Source organism: Taudactylus pleione, unplaced genomic scaffold (genome assembly GCF_031769625.1).
Source record: "Taudactylus pleione unplaced genomic scaffold, aTauple2 ptg000921l, whole genome shotgun sequence".
Lineage (NCBI taxonomy): Eukaryota > Metazoa > Chordata > Amphibia > Anura > Myobatrachidae > Taudactylus > Taudactylus pleione.
The window spans coordinates 593,872-619,630 of NW_028285322.1; the positions used below are offsets into that span (position 1 = coordinate 593,872).

Sequence of the window (25,759 nt, forward strand, 5' to 3'; positions counted from 1 at the left end):
AGAGGGAGCAGAGAAGAGCTCTTGAAGATTGAAGATGAAAGACCTGGGGTGCAGTAACAGTTACAACACAGCTTAAACAGGCTATCTCCCACCAATTTATAGATGTGTTCAATAAAATAAAATACTATTGAACACATAACACAATACAATACTAAAACAATTGGTGTCCTGTCTTTATTTAAATATTTTCAATACAGGCGGACTACAGGTGACCTTAATGTCTGGGCATTCTGGCACTTGTTCCACAAATGCCATCATGCTGGGGCTCCTTTGCTGGTACCTGCCTGTAAAGAGCAATATGAACTCTTCCAAAACCATTGCCTCTTCCAACCACCACCAGGAATTCAGGGAATAGCCATGGGATTTGAACCTAGGGTTGTAAGTTGCATGCGAGGGGGGGGGACTCCATTTAATTTTTGGGGTCCCCACTTTCAGAGGAATTCCAACCATGGGCTGACAAATTTGGGGCTGGCTAATGTGATGTCAGTGGGGCCCCATGCTGTGTGTCTCCCTGCTATGGCATTAGCTCTTCAGCTGGTTCGGCCTGTTGAAAATAAGAGGAACCACATGCCGTTTCTGCCCCTCTTTTACCATACCAGCCTAGGCTCAGAGGTTCACGGCTGGTTACTGATTTAGGGGGGGACCCTATGCATTTTTTTTATTTTAACAATTAACCATTTAGGGCCATATTGAATTAGCATGTGAAAACGGGTTATCGGTAATAATTTATCACCGATGACGTCATTTTCGCCTGTTTCACTTTTCCCCATAAAAACGGGGATAAGTTTTCACCACTGTTATGGTTGGCGAAAAAAAGTGCAGAATTGGGGTTTAGGGGTGCAGAATAAAAAAAAAATAGCCTGCAGCCTTCAGAATGTCCCCTTAATGTAATGTGTGTCAACATTTTTTTAAAAAATCCTTAGGACACCCAAAAAATATACTTTCTTTTTGGGGGCAAAAAGAAATAAAATATTGGGGGACAAACTTTAAAACTAGTGAAATTGACTCAGAGGGGGTCATCAAGCATGTGGCAGTTGTTTTCTATAATGCGGGTGGTAGTGGCATGTGGATTTTTGAAGAATTAAAAAAAATGACTTTAAAATATGCTTGCACCCATTTTCATGTACCCCAAATTTGACGGGACTAGTTAGTTATTCCCCCCCAAAAAACCTAAGTGCTATTCTTCATCACTTCTTCTAAAGCCGCATTTATGCACCTGACTACCTTCAGCAACCAAATCGGGGGTACCCATAGTGATCCCCCATGTCAGGACATCTTTTGGGGGGTGACGGCATGATTTCCCCCCAAAATGACATGACTTTGATACTTACCTTTCCACCAGGTCCCGTTTTTGCCGGATCCTAATTGAATACGGAGATAAGCGGGCACACGCCCGATACTTTATCCCTGAAATAAACGGCGATGATGGCGAAAAGTCCGACCTCAGACTATTCGCCTCAAATTGAATATGGCCCTTAATCTCTTTGTAGCATGAATATAACTGGCAATGATTCTATTTCCTTTTCCTGTATGTTAATATGCCATGTAGCTCTGCATTTCATTAAAGTAAATTTGTGTGTTAGTGGCAGTAACCTTTAAGCAGATTGTTTCAGTAGATGCAGATTGGAGGTCTGCTGAAAAGTTGGACAAGTGTGTATGCATAGATCGGTTGTAGATAATGAAACCAGCTCTGCAGTAGTCAGGGCCGCAACTAGGGGGGGGGGGCTAGAGGTGCACGTGCACCAGGTGCCGGGATTGCAGGGGGTGAAAAAGCTGACTCGAGGTGGCTTGGGGTCTGCAGACTCAGAAAACGTCCAACCAAAAAAGGCCGCCGCCAAAGACGAGACAAATGCTAGAGGTTCTTACTGGCCCTCTAGTGTCTGTCTCTTCCTTGGCGGCGGCCATTTTTGGATGGCCGTTTTCAGCAAATTCCATGCGGACTAGCCGTCTGCATGGACTCTGCTGAAAACGGCCATCCAAAAATGGCCACCGCCTAGGAAGAGACAGATGCTAAAGGTCCTACTGGACCTCTAGTGTCTGTTAGGCCAGCGCAATGCATACAGCGCTGCAGGGAGAAGATGCTGAAAGCTGCATCTTCTCCCGTGACATCCCCTAGCAACGAGCATAAACCCCCATTGCAAGAAGCATAAACCCCATGGCAACCAGCATGTAACCCCATGGCAATGAGCATGTAACCCCTGGCAATGAGCATAAACCCCCTGGCAACAAGCATAAACCCCCTGGCAACAAGCATAAACCCCCTGGCAACAAGCATAAACCCCCTGGCAACAAGCATAAACCACCTGGCAACGAGCATAAACCACCTGGCAACGAGCATAAACCACCTGGCAACAAGCATGTAACCCCTGACAATGAGCAGGTAATTTTAAAGTAATTAGAAGCCTTACTGTGGGTTATAAAATGGTGTCGGGCAAATATGTAAGTGGCACTTTGGTAACAGGCATTACAGTGTGTGGCGCAGTGTATAATGGGCATTATGGTGTGTGGAATAATGCAAGTCACTATACCAGGGACGTCTGAGTAGTGCACTGCCTTATGGAGGAGCAAGGACAAACTTCAGGTACACGAAGGGAGGGGGCGCAAAATTGCTACCTTGCACCGGGTGACAGATATCCTAGTTTCGGCCCCTGCAGTAGTATTGTATAAACCGCCTTATCAGGCAATAGCCCAGACACTGCTAAAACAATAAGAAGTTCAGGGGTGAAGGAATATGTCCATAACCTGGCTTCAACAAACTCTGAGGCACCCATATTTGAAAGAGATGGGCTGGGGAATCTAATGACCTCATCCTGGGTGAAAGGGGTCCCCTTGTTAAATGTTTTACATTTATAAAAGGATATGTATTATTTCTACACATTGTAGTGTTCAAGATGGTAGGAAACTAGCATTAGAATTTAAATTTGTGCATTCTATTGTGAAAACCTATATGTATAATCCTGCCTTTTGTTGCTGTGGAAAGGTGAATTAATGCAGATGCAAGAACCACAACATTTTTCTTGGTGGTATTTATTAAGGAAAAAATAAAACAAAACATGCTCTTAGTTCACTTCCTTACTACTACTTCAATTAAAAAAACACTTTTTTTTGCCCATTTTAGTTGCATTTTATTTGATTTTTTTATCCTACTGTATATACACAAACAATTACACAATTTTACTTAAATTATTGTATATTTTATACATACATATTGTATAATTTGATTATTTTAATAATTTATTCAATGCAAAACCAAGAAAAATTGACCCTATTGGAAAAGTAGAGCCATGAGGTAGCTGTCTTTTTTTAACCAGTTTCTGGGAATTAACTTTCTGTTTTTAATGAGTTTTCTAATAAACGATTTCAAGTATATTAACATTATACAAGTGCTCTCCTCTATATATAAATTTTGTTTTCATTTACTAGATAACGGAGCAGCTATTAACAAAAGCCATTAACGTGGTGACCATATATTTTTATTTGATGTGGTAGAAGAAAATAAAATAGTAATGATATTTTCAGAAAATTCAAAGCTATCTAAAAAAACATTGAGATATAATTTGTGTGGTTAATGTAGTAAAAAGTTAATTAAATTGATGTTGGAATGTGACCAGCTCCAAAAGTGCCAAAACAGACTCAGAACAGGGATGAGAAAACCCCTCCACTGCAAAAGTGTTAACCAATACTGCACAGCAAGCCTGCTAAGCTGTAAGCAAATTGCCTGTTTCCTTAGAAACAAACTTTCTTCCTAACATAGCAGCCTGCTGCGGAGGATTGAAAGAGAACATGGTTGATTTATTTAGAAATAAAAGTGCTGTATTTTAATATTTATTATTCATCTAAGTAATACACAGCCTTTGCTATATATACTGTAAATATCAAATAGTGGCTTTACTTGCTTTTAAATGATTTTTAATTATTTTAACACATACAAAGAAACAACCTAGCACATTTTATTCAATATCCCTACAGGTGTCATCTGCAGTAACCATTTAGGATCATGAGTACCTATAGTGATTTTTTAGAAAAGTTGTGAAGAAATGAGTGAAAGTGCAACAAAATATCAGCTGTTAATACATTAGTTTCCCTCGGCAATGATAGTAATTGTAGAAGCATACATTTTAAACAAGACATCTACATAGAGGATATATACATTTACTGGACTAATATAGAAGTCTAACATCGTAAAAAACCCCTAAAAAACAATGTTGTTTACATTCATAGTGTTGCCCTCAACTTGAAAGTTTATCAAAAATTAAACTACAATGGTCAAATCTACAGAAGCAGTTGCTCACACAGTATATTGAAATTAGGAGCCAATATGACACTTCAGGGCGCTAGAAGCAGAGTTTAACTATTCGATGTCAATACACGCGATTCAAAAAAGACATGTTGGAAGGAATAAAGTTAAATGAAGTGTTGTCCAAAAAAGGGACAGCTGAAAGGCTTTTAGTCTACCCGTGAATTAATTATAATTTAAATAACATTTAAATGTGAGTATCCTAAAAAAAAAAAAAAAGAAAAAAAGTCATATACATATACAAAGGGCAAACCAGCTAAGTCACAGAAAGCTGTTTTGCCCTCAATTTGCACTGGCGTGCCTAGATTTCCACTAAAGAGTCTGGCAAAAACTAGCATTCACTGAATGGCAGAAGTTTACACAGGTCAAAAGGAATAGCTGAGTAGAGTTAGTACATGCCTTTATGGAGTAGGCACACAGGTACACCTAGTTTTGCGGTGCAGTGTAAAAACAAAATCTCATTTTGCAAAATAAGAAGGGGTAGAAACTCTTTACTGCACTTTAGCAGAGCAAATCGTTGCACCATTTAGTTCACTACATACTCTATAAATATATACAACAATTAGCCATAATATTAAAACCACTGACAGATGAAGTGTATAACAATGATTCTTGTTACAGTGGCACTTGTTAAGGGGATATTAGGCAGCAAGTGAACACTCAGTTCTTGAAATTGATGTGTTGGAAACCGGAAAATGACCAAGCATAAGGATCTGAGCGACTTTGACAAGGGAAAATTGTTATAGGTAGACGACTAGGTCAAAGCATCTCCAAAATGGCAGGTATTGTGGAGTGTTCATAGTATGCAGTGGTTACTACCTACCAAAAGTGGTCCAAGGAAGGAAAAACAGGTGAACTGGCCACAGGTTCTTGGACACCCAAGGCTCATTGATGTGCATGGGGAGTGAAGGCTAACCAGTCTGGTCCTTTCCCACAAAAGAGATACTGTAGAACAAATTGCTTAAAAATGTAATGCTGGCTATTATAGAAAGATATCAGATCACACAGTGCAGCTTGCTGTGTATGGGGCAGCATAGCTGCAGACCGAACAGAGTGCCAATGCTGATCCCTGTCTATCGCCCAAAGCACCTACAATGGTACCGTGAACTGGACCAAGGAGCAATGGAAGAAGGTGGCCTGGTCTGATGAATCAAGTTGGACGGCTGGGTGCGTGGTTTACCTGGGGTACAGATGGCATCAGGATGCACTATGGGCAGCAGGCGAGTTGGTGGAGGCAGTGTGATGCTCTGGGCAGTATTCTGCTGGGAAACCTTGGGCCCTGGTATTCATATATATGTTACATTGACACATACCACCTACCTAAACATTGTAGCAGAGCAAGTACAACGGAGGCCGTCCCTGTCCCCTCCCTGCTCAGAAACGGCGGCAGACTGTCCAACAGTGATTGGATTGTGTGCAGGGTCACAGACCCGTACAACACATGCGCAGTACTGGTCAGGCGCATGCGCACATTTCCTCTAGAGAAAATGCTACCAGGAGGGCTTCGACAGTGACACGGAGGAGCTGCTCTTAAAAAGCAGGGGGGGGGGGCACCATATCCTGGGCACTGATGGGGGAGAACCTATGACCTGCCCCTCTGGCCTGGCAATATTGGGGTATCCCCTACTCTTGGACTGACAATATTGGGGTATCAATGACTTGCTCCCCCATACTGGTCTGACAATATTGGGGTACCTATCACCTGCCTGCATGACTATATTTAGGTTTCTATCACCTGTCCCCCTTGGCCTGGCAACATTGGGGTACTTATTCCCTGACCCCTGGCTTGACAGTACTGAGGTGTGGGGTTTGGTCTGGGATAACCCAGCACGAGGTAGGGATAAGACTACAATGGAAAAGGTCAGGGCTGATCAGTGATACAATGTATCTAACCAGGTTCTTTGGCATAATGGGACACATGTAGTGTATTGACCTAAGGATATCTGTTATAATTTGCATTGCACAGGGCTATGAGTGTCATGTGTAATCTGGTGGCATAGATATCTCATGGCTAATTAAGCCTATGGAGGAAGGAGGGGTGAATAATAATAATAATACTAATAATGGGATTGAGAAATATGTATATGCAAATTGAAATCATAATATTAGGGTATATTGAGGTGGGTTATTGTGTAATGGTGGCCATACACGGTGAGATTCAAAAGTTGGTAAGATGAGTTGTATGATTTCCCTTGAAATTATTCCCTTAAGATCCTGGACGATTTGTTTTGAAAATGCAACGATTTCACATAAGACTTCACATAAGATTGAAAATCATGCACGATAGGTTGAGGTCTCTCTGCAAAACCATCTGATCTGTGATCCAACTAGACGACGGTGGGGACGCGTATCGGGGTCACAGAAGACTCAAAACTATTTTCATAAGATTGGTCTGTCCAACCTGTAAAAACTGCCCAAATCGTGTGATCAATCATCCCGTGTATGGCCAGCATCACAATAATGTGGGGGAGGGGCTATCACTGGGGCTTGTAATGTGTGGTCTAATGTGTGCAGGGCTATCAATGAGGAATGAATGGGCATGGGGGATGGGTGGCAGGCCTGATGTATTAAAGTCTAACATGGCAAATGTAGATTGTTGATTTTGAAACAAGTCTCTTGAGAAATCCGCTCATTGAAAGAGTAATCATATAGTATACATTGTACATCATAAATATTTAATAGAACATATTGTTGTGTATACATATAATTATTAACTTAAATAGCGCTATAGTGCATTCTTTACACGCTATAGGCAGTGAGTGAAGGACACAGTTTTGAAAAATTAGTGGGCCTCAACAAAACATGCTGTGATGAACTATATGATCTGGCTGTGTGCGCCGCAGCCAATTGCAATCCTGCAGCGTCTCCCCATCCAATTGCCCTCCCTCCCTCAGGCAGTCAGTGCTCTGCAATTTACATCGAGTGCTGCAGGCTCTGCATCCTACATCTCCGGGCTCTCCATCCTTCTTCCCAAAACCTACACCAGATTTCCTCAGGCACTGCATGGCTTTCTCATCGATCACCTTGTGACTCTCCAGTCTGCAGCAGCAGCATTGTTGTCCTCATCAAGTCGGTGGTGTTGGCCACCTACAGCAGCCTGGGGCAGTGTACACATTCCATTGTGTGCTCCATTTCTGACTTCAACCAGCAGCTCTTCGCAAGCTTTAGGCTGGGGAGGTGGACACAGCTGGAGCTCTACACCTGGGCACTGAGGGACAAGCTGGGGCTGCAGCTCATTGAGCTAGAGGTACACAACAGTATCCTAGACACTGCCTTTGTGGAAGACATAGTGGTAGTGCTGGAGATGGCTCTAGTGACCCGGTCAGGGGCTCACAGCAGGAACTACTGCCCCAGTACTTCCTGCCCCTAACCACATCTTTCTCCCAGTACTGCCCCAACTGCTATCTACGCTTACACCCTCCCTGCCCCAACTGCCACATGCCCTTACCCCCCTCTACCCCAACTGCTGACTGCCCTTTCAACGCACTCCCTGCCCCAAATGCTGCCTGACTGAACCACCTGCTCTACCCTAACTGCTACCCTAACTACTGCTGCTCCTAACCCCCTCTACCCCAACTGCTACCTTCTCCCAACACTGTCCAAGCTACCATCTGATACCACCCCCAGCACTGTCACAAATGTTGCCTGCTCTTACCCCCTCACTGCCCCCAGCACTGAACCTGTTGGCTATGTGAGATCAAGGCAATGTATTTATGAGCATTATCAGTACTGAAAATATGAGTGTGACTTGCCACAGTGTACAGTCAGGTGCATAAATATTGGGACATTGACAGCATTTTCATATTTTGGCCTCTATTCACCACCACAATGGCTTTGAAATTAAACAAACAAGATGTGCTTTAACTGCAGAGTTTCAAATTTAATTTGACCAGGTGCGCTGAGAGGGGCTGTTTGGCACAACTGCAGCAAAGACACTGTATTAGCCTAGTTAGTTTGAAGTGAATAAGGGGTCTATGTACTAAGCAGTGTTAGGAGACAGAGTGAAAAGTGATAAGCCTGTGATAAGGTGCCAGCCAATCAGCTCCAAACTGTAATTTTTCAAACACAGCCTGTGAGATGGCAGTAGGGAGCTGATTGGCTGGCACCTTATCACAGACTTATCACTTTTCACTCTGTCTCCTAACACTGCTTAGTAAATAGACCCCTAAATATTCGAGTGAGTTGAGATAGGTTAGGTTTTTTGAAGCCTCTGGGAATGCGTTACTTTGTGTGCTAGACACACAAAAGGGCCATCTTGTACGCTGTTAAAAGTTTACTTCAAGTATTCATAAGAAAAATTATAACTACTTCAATTACATGTGCAGACATTCAGTTATTGTCACTTTTATTTATAAACAAAAATAAATATACATTATATATATATATATATATATATATATATATATATAAAATTTGTGGCCTCATGCAATTGTACTTATATTCAGCAGCAATAACCTGTACGCAAGAAAGTTGGATAGTACAGATGTGTCCACATACATCTAACCTCCTTGTGCGTTAAGCAGCCCTTCTAATCGCACCATGTCGTGGCGTGACTCGTTAGCACGAGCGTCTTTTTGTGCGACTTTTTATCTTCAAATGCGTCTTATTCACACAATGATGTGAATAGCTAGCACAAGCAGCTTCTGCTGATTAAAGTGATACAGTATGCAGCATGCCTGTGTTCTCTGTCTGTTTGTGTATCTGCATGCAAAACGATACGTTACAGTGTTACAACCGCTGACACTAACGTAGCATTACACATGTAGATACACCCGCAGACGTACAGAGAACATAGGCATGCTGCATATCATTTTATTTGCATCACTGTGTGAATAAGACACATTTGAAGGTAAAAAGTCACATGAAAGATGCTCGGCGCTACCAAGGCACACAGAGCTTCCGCGTTATGTGTGGTGCGACTTGTAGCGCATGGAGGATAGATGTATGTGGACACATCTGTATAATATAAAATTCTAATGCAGATTCCTTAAAAGCAGTTTTAGAAATTATATTATGAAACGAAAAATTACCTACCTGTCTGGCGCATAAGAGTGAAGCCATTACGCACATGTGGGGTGTCAAGAACAACTTCAGTCTCATAATTAAAATGGCAAGGACAGCAAAGGCCAATAGCTGCAGTGCATGATATACCAGCTGTAAAAATGAAGAACCCTTATTGACATGGCATCCATTTAATGCTACGTTATACTCTACAACATTTTCATGCAGTAACCTGTTGCATTATTGAAAAACAGGAAATTACAAACTTATTTTTTTACAAGCTAAACATTCTAAAAATAAGCTTCGGTTATCAAAACAGGATTTAAATAACGTATTATATTCACCCTCTATGTACAGCACTGGGGACCATTTGTGGCTCAGTAAATATAAAATATAACAAAATAATCCAGAAGAATTGATCACATGTGACATATAATTACACTAGTCCAAGTAAGACCAATGCTAATCATCTGGTGTGCTATCTGGAGCAAACTCATGAAATAGTCGTAATATTGCAGCATATGGGCATAAATGGGCAAAATTATCTGATCAAAAAAACATTAATCAATATGTCACGTAACAAAACAAATCAGGCGCATAAAGTAATTTAAATATTTAAACAATATTAATAGACAACTGGTATTATGCAGCACCTAGAAAAGGTCGATCTATAAAATGTGCAAAACAACAAAAAAAGGGGTGGGATTGAAAAAAAAATTATATATTATAATATCAATTTGTATAAATAAACAAAAATAAGTAGAAATTAAATATATTAATAACCAAAGAGTGTGCAAGAAAGATTTAAAATACTCTAAATAGAATAATCCACTTCAAATACTGTCAATTATAAGATAAACAGTACAGAATATTTATTATATATAAAATAAACACATACAATTACATAAAAGGCAAGATAAATCATAAAGCTTCATCCAACCATTTTTGACAATAATTAAAAAGCTCGGGGCAGCCGCGGCTCCTCACACTTTTCCCCCATCCACACTGTGATAGTAAGGAATTCTAACAGGGCTGCCCAACAGTGAAGCCTCAATGCAGGCCCACCTCCCCTCCAGACACTCCCCCTCTCCCAGGAAGCAGTAATAGATGAACCTTCAGAACATCCACCCCTACTGCTGGCTCCTCTTCTTGCAGTCTAACCTCCAGCAATTCTAACCATCTCATACATTAATAAAATAAAAAAACAAAAAAAAAAATAACAGAAAACAAACTGTATTGTGTTTATATAATATATAAAGGTAATACAGTAGTCATTTTAACTGCATAATTGTTAATACATTTAATCTGAATCAGATGTAAATGGACATTATTTATACACATAGAATAAAAATGAAACAAACTTTATCCGGAGCAGCACACACCAAATATGCAGCAGGTAGGATTCAATAGAAAGAGTAACACTTCTACTCAAGTACAATACAGGTTGAGTCTCCCATATCCAAAATGCTTGGGACCAAGGGTATTTTGGATAACGGAAAATTCCGTATTTTGGAATAATTGCATACCATATTGAAATGTCTTCGGAATAGGGCCCAAATCTAAACACAGAATGCATTTGTGATGTTCTGGGTTGTTTGTGGACCCGGGGTGGTAGCAGGAGCGATCACAGAAGCAGATTTAAAAATAAAACTAGAATTTTTAATAAGTGCTTGAGTAGACATATAATGGCAGTAAATAAAAGTCCAGGAATATATAATGTGCACAAGAGTTCTGTGGTGGGAGTAAAAGGGTTAATGTCCAAGTAGAAACAATTAGAGCTGTCCAGGTGTGCAGGTAGTGAAACTGAAAATAATCAAGCCAGGTTTGCAGGTAGTGAACTGAAAATAAACAAGCCAGGTATACAGGTAGTGAACTGAAGCGCAGGATGTCAGCAGGCTCAGGCACTCAGGTATGGGCAAGGGTGATGGAGGAAGCGGGGTAGTCCAGTGGGAGCTAGGAGCTGACAGGCAGACTGGCAGACAGCGAATTCACAGGAACAGGAAAGCACAGAGAACTCCCTCTCAGCTAGGCTGAGATACACGTTGCACTGGCAAAGAAGGAAGGCATTGACCCTTCCTAAATACCCCATGCCGTGCTGTTACTGGCCGGAGGGAACATGTGACTCACCAGGATTGGCCAGCCGCATCACATGGCCAGAAGGCAAGATGGCGGCGCCCATGCCAAACGGAACGGAGACGCCGCCAGGCCTCACCAGCGCAGAGTGACAACAGGACCGCACAACAACGCGCGCAGCCAAAGCCCCCCGCCAGACACCAGCTCCGCCACCAGACAGCCCGCGCCACAACGACCTCACAGGTAACACCCGCCTAGCGCCATGCTGAAATACCCTGGCCGTGACAGTACCCCCCCCTTTTGGGGTGGCCTCAGGACACTCACCAGGCTTCTCCGGATGGGCAGAATGGAATCTCCTGATGAGCGTGGGAGCGTGGACATCACGAGCATCGGTCCAGCAACGTTCCTCTGGACCGTAACCTTTCCAGTCCAACAAATACTGAAGATGACCTCTGCGCAGACGAGAGTAGAAGATCTGGGCGACTTCAAACTCAACTCCTCTCTCCGTCTGGACTCGAGGAGAAGCAGGTAGAGCATTATGGAACTTATTCAGGACTAGGGGCTTTAATAAGGAAACATGGAACGAATTGGGAATTTTTAGGTATGGGGGTAACTGTAAACGGTAGGCCACTGGATTAATGACTTCTGTTATGGTGAAGGGACCGATGAAACGGGGTGCGAATTTCATAGACGGAACTCTTAGACGAAGGTTCCGAGTAGACAACCAGACCTGGTTTCCTACTTGCATGCGTGGAACTATTCTACGCTTCTTATCGGCCTGGGTCTTATAGCGAGAGGATGCCTTCAACAAATCAGACCGTACTTGAGTCCAGATGGCAGCAAAATTCCACACCGTGTCCTCCACGGCCGGAACATCGAAAACAGGCAGGCTTCGGAATTCGGGAACACGAGGATGAAGGCCATATACAAACTGAAATGGCGTTTGGTTAGTTGACGAGTGGTAGGAAGCATTATGTGCAAACTCAGCCCACGGCAGCAAGGCAGCCCAATTGTCCTGGGAAGATGACATAAAAATTCTTAAGAAAGTCTCTAGGTCTTGATTAACTCTCTCGGTGGAGCCGTTGCTTTGCGGATGGTAGGCCGTGGAAAAGTTTAACTTCACTTGAAGCACAGAACACAAAGCCCTCCAGAATTTTGCAGTAAACTGCACACCACGGTCAGAGACAATTTCAGCAGGAAGGCCATGTAGACGAAATATGTGTTGGACAAACAACTGTGCCAGGTCAGGGGCAGAAGGTAACTTCTTCAACGGTATATAGTGGACCATCTTAGAAAATCTGTCAATTACAACCCAGATAGTGTTGAAACCTTGAGAGACTGGCAGGTGTGAGACGAAATCCATGGAGAGATGCGTCCATGGACGTGATGGAGTAGGTAATGGAAGCAATTCCCCAGCTGGAGCTTGTCGTGATGATTTATGCTGGGCACAGGAGGAGCAGGAAGAGATAAACTCCATTATATCTGCCTTCATGGAAGGCCAGCAATAGTGTCTTTTCAGGAACTCCAAGGTCTTCCGAGTGCCTGAGTGCCCTGCGAACCGAGAGGAATGTGCCCAAGTGAGAAGCTGCTTCCTTAATTCTGGGGCCACAAATGATTTTCCCGTAGGAGGCTGAAGTTGTAATGCGGCGAAAACTCTTGATTCCAAGACAGGGGTATTGCTTTGATTTTCAGATTGATCATCACAGAGGAGAGATCTCGATAGGGCATCAGCCTTCTGATTAAGTGCTCCAGACCGGAAGGTCAGGGTGAACTGAAACCTGGCAAAGAATATTGCCCAGCGGGCTAAACGAGGACTCACACATTGGAGGTTTTTGAGAAATAGGAGATATCTATGGTCCGTAAATACAGTAAATGGAAACTTGGCGCCTTCTAGCAAATATCTCCATTCCTTCAACGCCAACTTTACAACTAGTAGTTCTTGCTCACCTATGGCGTAGTTCCTTTCGGCAGGAGAGAATTTTTTAGAAAAGAACCCACACGGATGGACTCGGTTGTCCTCATAACGTTGAGATAAGACTGCTCCCACAGCTTCAGATGATGCGTCTACTTCCAACAAAAAAGGCCTGTCCAGATCGGGTTGTCGAAGAACTGGTGCTGAGATAAAGGCCTGTTTTAGAAGATGAAAGGCAGACTCTGCCTCAGGTTACCATTGGGCAGGATTAGCACCTTTGCGGGTCAAGGCTGTAATGGGAGCCAGCAGAGTAGAAAATCCCTTAATGAAGCGTCTATAATAATTTGCGAAGCCCAACAATCTCTGGATGGCCTTCAGTGTCTGAGGTCGGGTCCAATCCAGAATTGCCTGTACCTTCTTGGGGTCCATTTCTAAACTGGTGCCAGATATTACATAGCCGAGAAAAGGTACACTGGGCACTCCAAAGACGCACTTCTCCAGTTTGCAGTAAAGGTGGTTTTCTCTCAAACGGGTCAAAACTTCTTTTACACAATCCAAAAGGCATTACTAAAAACTCGAAATGTCCATCTCTGGTATTAAAAGCGGTCTTCCATTCATCGCCAGCTCGGATACGAATGAGGTTGTAAGCCCCTCTCAGATCTAATTTCGAAAAAATGACAGAGCCCTTGACCCGATCAAACAACTCAGTAATCAGGGGAAGAGGGTATCGATTCTTTACAGTAATGTCATTAAGGCCTCGATAATCGATGCATGGTCTTCGACCACCGTCCTTCTTGCCAACGAAGAAAAACCCAGCTCCGGCAGGTGAAGTAGAGGGGTGAATGAACCCCTTTGCCAGGTTGTCCCGGATGTATTCGGTCATGGCTTGAGTCTCAGGCAAGGACAGCGGATAGGTACGACCACAAGGTGGTATCTTATCAGGTATCAATTCAATTGGACAGTCCCATTCCCTATGAGGGGGTAAGATATTTGCTCGTTGTTCAGAGAAAACATCGGCGAACATCTGATATTCCTTGGGAATGGCAGAAGAAACTAATGGAACTGTCTTTCTCACAGGTCGAATCTTTGGAAGACAGGATTTCTGACAGTCCATACCCCATGACAGAATCTGCATAGAACTCCAATCAATCCTGGGATTATGTTGACGTAACCAGGGTAGACCAAGAACAATTTCTTGAGAGGCCTCTGATATCACCAGGAATTTTAAGGACTCAGAATGAAGTGCCCCAATTCGGACCAATACTGGTTGAGTCTCTTTGGTGACTATCCCGTTAGTTAAAGGGCATCCGTCTATAGAGGTCAGAGAGATGGCATGGTTGAGAGACAAACAAGGAATCTGAAATTTATCTATGAAACTAGACGTTATGAAATTTCCGGCTGCTCCCGAGTCGAGTAGAGCAGTAGCAAAGACAGGTTTGGGTTTAAGATCCAAGGCTAGGGTAATCGTGAAATCTTTAATTTTTGGAGACGGGTTCATAACTCCTAACTTGATGTCTCCAGGGTCAGTTAGGATTTGGCATTTCCCGGTTTACGGGGGCAGGAGATAAGCAGGTGACCGGACTCTCCGCAGTACAGACAGAGGTTCTTTTGCATTCTTCTCTGACGTTCTTCTTTAGAGAGGTGTGTATGATTCACCTGCATAGGCTCCTCTTCAGTAGGGGAAGGAATGGGACGGGTAGAAATGGAGGGGGTAAATGACCTTTGCCGGTCAGTTCTGTTTTTTTCAGCCTGACGTTCCCTGAAGCGTAGGTCAACTTTGATACACAATGAAATCATGTCGTTCAGATTAGTAGGAAGCTCTCGAGTGACTAGATCATCCTTTAGTCGGTCTGACAACCCATGCCAGAAGGTCGAGGTGAGGGCTTCCTCATTCCATTTGAGCTCTGATGCTAAAATTTGAAATTGCATGGCATATTGACTGACAGGATGGACCCCTTGTCTCAGTGTCATGATGTTTGATGATGCTGATGCAGTACGCCCAGGTTCATCGAAAATCCTCCTGAAGGATGACACAAAGCCTGCGTAATTATCCAGCAGCGGATCTGAGCGCTCCCAGAGTGGGGAAGCCCATTCCAAGGCCTGGCCGGATAACAGAGAGACTATATAAGCCACTTTAGTTCTTGCAGTTAGAAAGTTGTCAGGCTGCAGGGTAAAATGTATGTCACACTGATTTAGGAATCCTCGGCAGAGTTTAGGATTGCCGTCAAATTTATTTGGTAAAGGAAGACGTAAGTGGGGAGATGATCTGCCTCCTGTATTCCCAGATGCTGATGCGGATGTAGATGCTGGTACTTCAGGGGTAGAAAAGGAAGTTTGCAAACTATCCTGTCGCTTGGACATCTCTTGCAGAAATTGAGCCATCTGATGCTGCATGTTTTCCAGATTTTCTAAACGACCAGAAATGCACCTGAATAAATCCACTCCTGACTCCTGATCCGTGGCCGGCTCCATGGGGCCAGTGCAAACTGTGATGTTCTGGGTTGTTTGTGGACCCGGGGTTTGTGTTATATACACCTTATACACACAGCCTGAATGTAATTTTATACAATATTTTCAATAATTTTGGGGCTCAAACAAAGTTTGTGTACATACATGAAATTTATGTTTCATATACATAGCCTATAGGTCATTTTATACTTTATTTTTAATAATTGTGTGCCTTAATAAAGTTTGTGTACATTGAACCATCAAAAATCAAAAGTTTCACTATCTCAGTCATGCTAAAAATATTCCGTATTTCGGAATATTTGGATATGGGAGACTCAACCTGTATATAGAAAAAGAAATTAATCCAACACAACGCTCCTTGATGCTAGATGTAGATTGTTGAGCAATGTATACCAGTGGATATTCAAGTAGGATCAAACTGTGTCAACAGAATATCACATTTATTGAATATACAATATAAAAACAAGAACAGGCATCCACATAGGATATTGGCAATTGGCCACACACATGGTTCAGAATAATATCAAATAAATAAGCATTAAAGATGAGATCTTTCCATTCATACCATATTGTAAACTGTTGTTTATGGAGCCGTCATCCGGATTCGGGCTGAGTTCCACAGCACACCACGGAACGCTTTTGTACTTTGAAGAATGGTAGTTAAAAAGTCCCAGTTCAGAATGTCATGGCAGCCACACTTTTACTAATCCACATCAGCACTGCTTTAACATATAATTGTGATCAGACTTTTGGAATGTGTGTGCACAGATATCGGTGGTATGGCACACCAGCGGATGCAGAGTCAATTAACAGCCCAGTTCTAAACCAATTGGGCTGTTTATTCAGCAGTAATGTGAAATGTACAGCCATACCCACAGTTAGACATAAGCTGACCACACACATAGCGATATTTTATCCGATCTGGCCGATTCCGACACATTGGAACAACAGATCGTGTAAAATATGGCCAAATTCTGAGTAAATAGTGAGTCCCCACTCACGATCTCGATGCGCATCCCCGCTGGTCGCACATTGCATCGTTAGATCTGCTGTGCAGTAGGGCAGATCTGACAATCTAGGAAAGCGATGCACTGTGAAAATCTGGATGCAGGAGAGATCATATGAAGATTGGAAACATATCGTGTACAGATCGGGTGGAGATTGTGTGCAGAGCTGCCGGGGAGAGCTTCAAGGGAAATCGTACACATCTGCTGATCGTGAGCACATCGCTATGTCTGTGGGCACCTTTACACAGACTCTTATGCATGGAGTTGAGCTTGAGCAGAGTATACAGATCACCAGCCGGTGACTGCATCAGGGTAGCGGTGCAGTATATAAGCGGCAATAGCGGCTCTGGCAGGATGGATCAGCGGCAATCTCAGAGTCTCTCTAGAGCTAAGTGGAAGACTTTTGTCTCCCACTGTGGCGCACTAATGCAGGAATAAGATGGTGCCGCATATGTGCAGAAATATGGAACTTGGCCATCTAAGCTAGGGATTTGTAGCCTCCCTGTAAGAACCTTAACATGGAGTATGTTCACCACACTCCTACTTCAACACAGACTACCTAGCTCCTGTGTGACAGTTCCCTTCTCTCCCTACCCTACCTATGTACTAATTAAAAAAAAAAATCACACTTTTGTGGACATTTTTGGAAAAGTATTAGCCAGTTAAGTGGTTAACAAGATGGGGACCCCTCTATAATTGAAAGTGTTCCAGATGACTGCTTTGATCATTCTATATCAATAGTGTGTATTTTCCTGAAAGTGACTGACCTCCAACTTAGATGCTACCTTTACATCTATTATATAATCCTATATGATGTCAGTCTACAGCTGGCAGGCTGGACACCATTCACACCCTCCCAATGGTGGTGACAATGAGGGAATGAGGGGTGGAGGGCGGTCCCTGCCCCTCACAGCATGCACTGGCTGCCCACAATCTTCCCCCACTCCGCCGGAGGAAGACGGTACTAAGTCGCCCCCAAACACCATCCATCACCTAATTTCCCGAATCGGGAGCTCACAGTGCACATAGTTTTTAAAGCCTTTAACTAAAATTTTAAAGCAGAAATGAAATTAAGTAATATTGTCAGTGCTGTCCAACATCTAGAGTACGAGGGTCACATTATTTTGGGACCTATGTGGTTAAGGACTGGTTGGATAGAATTGTCAAAATATAAATAGCATGTCAAGTATGGTGAAAAAGAATACACCACTTTTTCTGTGGATAGAAAAACATAAATAACAAATGCATAGTGTGTGGCTCCATATATAGCCCCATGCTCCATAAACAAGTAACCCTCTCCCATAGTTCTCACTATCTGCCTGCCAGGACACAGATCCAGAGCAAGGAGGATTCCGATCTATCCACCCTTAACCCTACACACAAAGCCGTACGCTCATACCACCCCCAACAAGGTCCTGAACTTGGTGCTCACCATCAACCAAACACAGGATGGACTCAGTGGTAGAACAGGGTGAAGAACAAGGGGATGTGAGAGGAATAAGGTGATACTGAAGGAAAAGAGGGATACAAAAGGATCGGGGAGAAAAAGGAGGTGGGGGACAAGATATGAAAAAAAATAAATCACTGCACAATAAAATACCAGTTCATTTACATGTATGCAATATTGGTAGGATATGCCATTCAGTATTAACAAAAGTTTTAACAGTGACAACAAAAGTATGCAGTAAAGATAGGTACAAATCTATACAATAATTTATTTATTATTTATTGCCAATTATTTATATAGCGCACACATATTCCGCACTGCTTTACAGATAATATTTGTCCATTCACATCAGTCCCTGCTACAGTGGAGCTTACACTCTATATTCCCTACCACATGTACAGGCACATACTTACAGATTAGGGTTAATTTTTGTAGGGAGCCAATTAACCTACCAGTATATATTTGGAGTGTGGGAGGAAACCGGAGCATCCGGAGGAAACCCACGCAAGCACAGGAAGAATATACAAACTCACAGTTAGGGCTATAGTGGGAATCAAACCCAGTGCTGTGAGGCGTTAATGCTAACCATTACATCATGCTCCCAATCATCTAACAGATCTTCAGATTCCTGACGCACTTGAGAGATATACAGATATGTCCTCACTCGTCTTTGCTGCAATAGCGCCAAACAGCCCCTCTTGGTGCACCTTTTCCCGTGAGACTCTGCTAGCGCTAGGCGTCTTCTTTTGCCAAGATTGTATCTAAGTCGCAATGTGATGCAACTAGGACGCACCAGGAGGCTGTGCTGATTAATTTGATATGCAACATTTGTATATCTGTGTGCGACTGAGTCTCTGAATCAGTATGTGAAGTGCTATGTTGCAGTGGCTGCAGATTTTTTCTACGCCAAGCTCCTTTAGACTCAATCGCACTCAGATAAACAAGTGTCGCATATTAAATAGCACAGTCTCCTGGCGCATCCTAGTCACATTGCATTGTGAGTTAGATGCTTAGACTACTGTAACCTCCTATCACATCACATTGCACCAGACATATTTTTGGAAAAAAAAGATGCCCGACACTAGAAGAATTGCACGGGACCTGGTTGCTCACTCACATCGGGCATATTGCGCTGCATGGCGTATTGAGGCTAGATGAGCATGGACACATCTGTATCTTAAGAGTGTGTATGCACCTACCATCATGATTTGTCTGAACAAAACAGATTGCATCTAAAGATATGGTTTTATGGGCATCCTAATATACATCAGTTGCAGTGGTACGATGTCGAACAAACCTGGAATTATGTACACACTACTGTCCGTTCTGTCCAATGTTTCTGCTGCTGCAGTCACAACCTTTTCAGATTCAAACGTAAGTGTAAGAAGAATCGAAATCTCAAGTATGAATGTACAGGTGTGTACCTACAAAAGTGTCCTCATTCACTATTGCTGCATTTGCGCCAAACAGCCCTTCTGCGACACTTGTATATCTGAGTGCGACTGAGTCTGTATATGAAGTGTAATGATGCAGGTGCCATGGCTTTTTCATATGTGCTCTGTATAGAGATTCAGACTCAGTAGCACACAGATATACAAGTGTCATATATCAAATTAATCAGTGCAGTCTCATGAAGCTGATCGTCTCATCAGATTGCAAATTCCGGCCAAAAAAGAAAATAAGCAAAAAAATACGCTACACCGCTGGACAAGGCTCAATCGTGTTGCATGGCGTATTGAGGCTAGGTGTATGAGGACATATCTGTAGCTTTAGCTATGATACTACAAATCTGACTCATCAAAGGCTCGATGTTTATTGTTAACGTTACCCATGGAAAAATAGAACTGCATGGCCTATGGGTTAACAGGAAATTTGCAGCATTAAATTAAAATAAAATTTTACATACTGTATGCATCAGACTTACCTGTAACATCAGTTATTGGTTTGATCACATCAATATTAGGGTTAGGCATATCATTTCATAGCAATAATTGCTTTTCACTATTTCCTAAATGACAGTCATTCCTACTAGATGGTGAGTTAGAGACAAAGATAATTCTCATGCTACACTATATAAGCAACTGTCATGCGTGATCTTACCAAACTTTTTTCAACTTAGTAACACAGCAGCTTCACACCTATATAAAACACTAGTTAGCAGCCCATCAATATGACAGGACATTGTCGTTGCCAGGCTCCGGCAGTGTAAGAGGCACTACCCCGGCCTCATGCTCTGGTGGTACCTACCAGCTGGTGACTGAGCCTGGGCTCAGGGTGCCTCAGTTACGTGACACAGACTAGGGATAGCAACAGGGTGGGGGGTTGGCCACTATGGTGGACACGGTGTGGCAGGTGAGTCAGGAACAGCTCATAGGCTCCCCCACACCTGGCCCAATCACCGGTCAGTTGCTGCGGGCAGGACACTGCTGTCACCCAGCTTGGGAGGTTGTACAGTCAGCAGTCACTGGAGGGATGTGGATAGGTTAATAAGTCCAGATGTGGGTAGGTCACTTAGTTCAGATCAAACTTAATCCAGTGATGTGGGCCGGAGTCTATGGAAGCCCGAACGGAGCAACAATTGAATTGCTCCGTCGGGTACCATCTAGTGGCCCCCGGCGCGCAACATACTTGAATTCCACCTATAGAGGTGAGGAGCAGAGTTAACCTATTGATGAGCCATGAGATGCCAGCTGTGGTTTTTACGTTAATGTTTTAGATTACTGCCATGAACAAGTCAACATGCAATCTTTGTAATTTAGAACTAATAAAGGTGAAGAGTAACATACCAACATATACATTATAATGCATTAAAATCTGGTAATATTTTTTACTCTCACTGCCTTTGATCACAGTTATTTATATGTATAGCAGCAAAAACAATGACAACAGGAAATTGGACTAATGGATGTAAATACCCTAAATCAGAGCACAATCCCAATGCCAAAAGGCGAGTAATGGAGGGGGATGAAGCTGTTTGGAAAGTAATACTAATATTTCATTTATTTGTTTACATTAATATAATTTAAGTGTATACAATAAATACACTTCAAAAAATTATAAACCAGAGAAAATAAAAAAATGAAATAACATATCCTTCATTGTATTTACCTCTCCACCTGTATAATACTCCCATCTGTAATAAAACAATAAGAGTAAATAATGTCAAAAATGTTAGAAAGAACAATAAAAAAAGTAATTTTAAAACAATATATATTGCATATGCAATATGATTTTCAAAATGTCATGAACTACAAAAATAGCTAATGTTTTCCGATGGCACAGTGGGTCAATTGTCCGAAATAAAATTTTCACAACAATTTGGGTCTTGATGGATAATGACACATATTGGGTTGCTCTACATCACCTTCAAGATACCCAAATTTCCATTGTGGATTAAACACAAGTTCCACTTCTGCTCCCACCACTGCACAGTGACAACAGTATGTTGGCTCAAATGCAACGGATATGCCCAATGTATACAACCCCAGAAACAGGTACAAAAAGTGACATTATTTTTCTCAGCATGACCTAGGTTTGTTCTATGTAACTCACTATTAATTAAATTATATAAAACTTTTACAAACATTCTCTACAGAGCTGACAGTTAATGCATGTGTGGATGCATTGTGATGGGAAGAAAGGGCATATTGTGCAGTAAGGTTATACTTGAAGGTGAGAAGTGACTAAGCTCTAGTTATATGCTGTTCATGTATCAGCAGTAGAGCTTTAAGCACATTGATGACTCTGCTCAAGGTAATAGCTTCCGCTCTCGCTTGGCATAAATTGCACTGAATATCAGAGTAAAAGGACAGCAGTGCTAGTTTTAATTAGTAAATGAGGATGAGTAGCTGTAGCATCCAAAGGTGTCTACTACATTTCAGACAACTATTGCAGACAAAAACTGACTGTTATCTTGTGATAGGAATTATTAAGTCAGAAAGTGAGGAAGCAAAAAGATTTTTCAAAATGAATGGCAATACACATTCTTACATAAAATAGCATACCACAGCACTGATCTAGCACATATATTCCTCATGAGCCTAAAGTACACACTGGGGCAGATTCAATTAGCCACATGATTAAACATAGTGTTTCTTTAAATAGGTATGAGAAAAAAAATAGGTGAATTGTTGAGTTCAGGGGTTGAATTGATTGTCAGAATTCCTCGAAGGTGTGACATAAAAAAAAAACTTTTCGGGGTGTTTTTTTTTTTTTTTTTTTAACTATATTTATGAACATCAATGTAAGTTTTGAAAGGATTGCTGAGTTCCACCTCCGAATCAGCAAAGCATCTATTTATCTTACACCAAGTTAAAGAAACACTTCACATTTAACTCCACATTTGCCAAATGCAGTTTTATTGAGACCCTCCACTGTTCAAAGAGATATTGATCGCATCAAAACAGTCACAAAAAAAACCTCAATATGACAGAGGAAAAGTTTAAAAGAACTTTGAAACAACCAAGAAGTTGTTATAAGACCAGCTGACAAGGGCGGAGGCACTGTACTGCTGAATAAAACCACAAATGATAATGAACACCTACAAGGCTTTAGATCACGATCCAACAAATTCATTCCAACGATGCCTTGTTCAACAACTCAAACTAGCCATTGATAAGGAATTTTACTCAAAAAGGAATTTGATTATCTAAAAAACAGCACATCTGAGAATTGCCTACATGTATTACCTACCTAAAAAATAAGATTTATGGTATAACATACCTTTGTTAACTCTTTTTCTTCGAGGTCCATAGGGTCCACAGGAATTAACTTGGGTATGTAGTTGGAGTGATCCAGGCACCAAACAGTTACAAGCTTTAGCTCCCAGGATGCACTGAGTCCTCCTCCATTTATACCCCGCCACTAGCTACAGGCATTCAGTTTGTTACCAAGCCCAAGGCAGTAGAAGGAATAAGGAGAATGAAAAACAATTGTACCACAGAAACTCTCTCTAAGAAGAGGGAATCATTGAAATACAAAAGAAAAGATCACCCAATAACACCAGGGACCTCATTCAGAGACTCTCGCAAGCGCTGTGCGCTCGCAAGCGGTCCGATGGTTTGCGAACGCGCATGCTTCGTTCTGCGCGTGCGCGAACTACTCTGTTCGATTGCAGCCTGCTCGGTCGCCCAGCAAAGACAGCCCAGTGAAATGAGTGACAGGAGAGGCCGTTTGTGGGTGGTAACAGGCGTTCCTGAGTATTTCAACGCCGTTTTTAAGGCGTGCCTAATTAACAGGCCGCATCATATTACACGTCACATGCTTGTTTTTTATACTGAAGTCCTCGCAGTGCTTGCGGAAGGGTAAGGCAACCACAAGTGATGTGATCGCTACCGATGGTGCTCGATGTACCAATGTTTTAATACACTTCCTGGAGATAACGTGCTCTAGCGGGCCTCTCTACATAGGCTAATGGGTGTCAGCATACACAGAGCGATTGCTCGCACAGCCAAAGTGGGTGTGCTTATGCCTTAGCGAGCTATCGCTTCCGATGGCGACAATTTGAAAAATTTGCATACGCTGGATGTGAGCGATCGCATCTAGCGAGCAGCTCTGAATGAGGTCCTAGGTGCCTTAGGATGGGTGCCCTGTGGATACTATGGACCTCGAAGAAAAAGAGTTAACAAAGGTATGTTATACCATAACTCATATTTTCTTCTGCGGGGTCCATAGGTTCAACAGAAATTACCTTGGGGATGTCCAAAAGAAGCTCCCTCAATGGTGGGGACGCTCCTGTTTAGTAGAAAGCAGAATCAGACACCCAAGGAAGCATCCTGAGATGCAAATGTATCAATTGCGTAAAATTTGAGAAAAGTGTGGATGGAAGACCACCTGGCTGCCATGCACAAATGTTCAGCAGAGGCACCACGACAAAACGCCCGCGATGGTCCAACGGATCGAGTAGAATGTGCTGTCACTGTGTTTGGAACAGAGAAATCAACTTGTGTGTAAGCTTGAGAAATCGTCATACGAAGCCAGCTAGCCAGCGTCTTTGTTAGCTGGCCAGTCTCGCTTATGACAGCTATACAACACAAAAAGAGAATTTGATTCCTAATGGAGTTGGTGTGATACGTAAGGCGCGTACAACATCCAGAGAAGCTTCACCAAAGAGAGGCCTGAAGACTGGTAGGCTGGAACTACAATTTCTTAATTTACATGAAAGCGGGATACAACCTTAGGAAGGTAACCTGCCCTGGTACGAAGAACAGCTTTATGCTGATGAAAAATCAAAAAGGGAGAGCGACAAGAATGGGCTGCCAAATCTGAGACCCTGCGGGCAAAGGAGACAGCAAGAAGAAAAACTGTCTTCGCTGTCAACCACTTAAGGTCCACTGATTTCAGGGGTTCAAATAGGGAAATATTAACGGATAGACCATCTCTCCTTTCTTCCCCCCCCCCCCCCGCCATTTTTTCTGAAAACATTCACTCTTTGGCTAGTCCTCTAAAGGACTCCAACACTGATTCTTCTGGTTAATGATCTATGCTATTGGTCTGCTGCATCACAGAGTTTGGCTGCGGTGCAAGATATGGTGGGGTTATTTACTTATGCTTGATAACATTTACTGATCAACAATTGGATATACCAGTTTTACATCTACTATAATGTTTGTTATTAAGAAGATAATAACATCTATCTATTTTTAAAATATAATCTTCTATATAAAATAAGTGTTGACAGACCTCTGGTGGGATTCAAACACTGGTTGTCTGGTCACTGGTCTATGCTATTAGCCTGTTGAGCCACAGAGCTTATTTGCTTTCTAAGTTTTAAATAAGCCATCTATCTAACATTTACTGAATAACAATCAGATATACCAGTTTTCCATCTATTATAATGTTTATTGTTATTAAGACGATAACATCTATTTTCAAAATATAAACTTCTATATAAAATAAGTGTTGACAGACCTCTGGCAGGATTTGAACACTGGTTGGCTGGTGACTGGTCTATGCTATTAGCCTGTTGAGCCACAGAGCTTATTTGATTTATTAATTCTAAATATGCCGTCTATCTAGGCACCTTTACTGACTGATAATTAGGTACACATGTTCTGATCTAGTATGATGTTTATTGTTAACTAACTCTAGAACAAGTGGATTTATCTTGAGTTCTCTCTGATGTCATTCTCTCTGATGCCATTGCATTTTATTAAAACATTTTATGGGAATATAAATGTTCTCTATGATGAATTTATTGTATTGTTAGCTGTGCTGGTGATTTGAACAATTATAATCACCTGGGATTAATTGTTATGCAAACTGACAGTTTACTGTGATTGGACACTGATTGTTTAAATATCTGGTCTGACAGAGCCACAATTTTATCTTCTGAGTAAACCGTTGTATGGTCTAATAACGGAGAAACACATTAAGTTTGTGGACTTAATACTGGCTGCTTGACAAGTGGATCTGCTTAACATTCTGGTGCTACGGATGTAAAACCTCCGTTCTTTATGCAAGAGCCATGACTTCTTCTCATATCTGGGTACGGATGTGTTGCTCCCACTGCTGCTGACGTCATCACATTGGCAAGCGGAGATTCTGATTATTAG

At 42.2% G+C, this 25,759-nt stretch overlaps 1 protein-coding gene across 1 annotated transcript in view; it reads right to left on the bottom strand.

Annotated features, from left to right (window-relative positions):
- Positions 1-25,759, bottom strand: part of DPY19L1 (dpy-19 like C-mannosyltransferase 1) — a gene marked incomplete at its 5' end in the record, with an annotated part of 210,672 nt that overhangs the window by 42,761 nt on the left and 142,152 nt on the right. The window contains 2 exons of the mRNA XM_088459640.1: positions 9,332-9,451; positions 21,315-21,339. Coding sequence (XP_088315766.1) covers positions 9,332-9,451; positions 21,315-21,339 — 145 coding nt within the window. The remainder of the gene's footprint in view (positions 1-9,331; positions 9,452-21,314; positions 21,340-25,759) is intronic.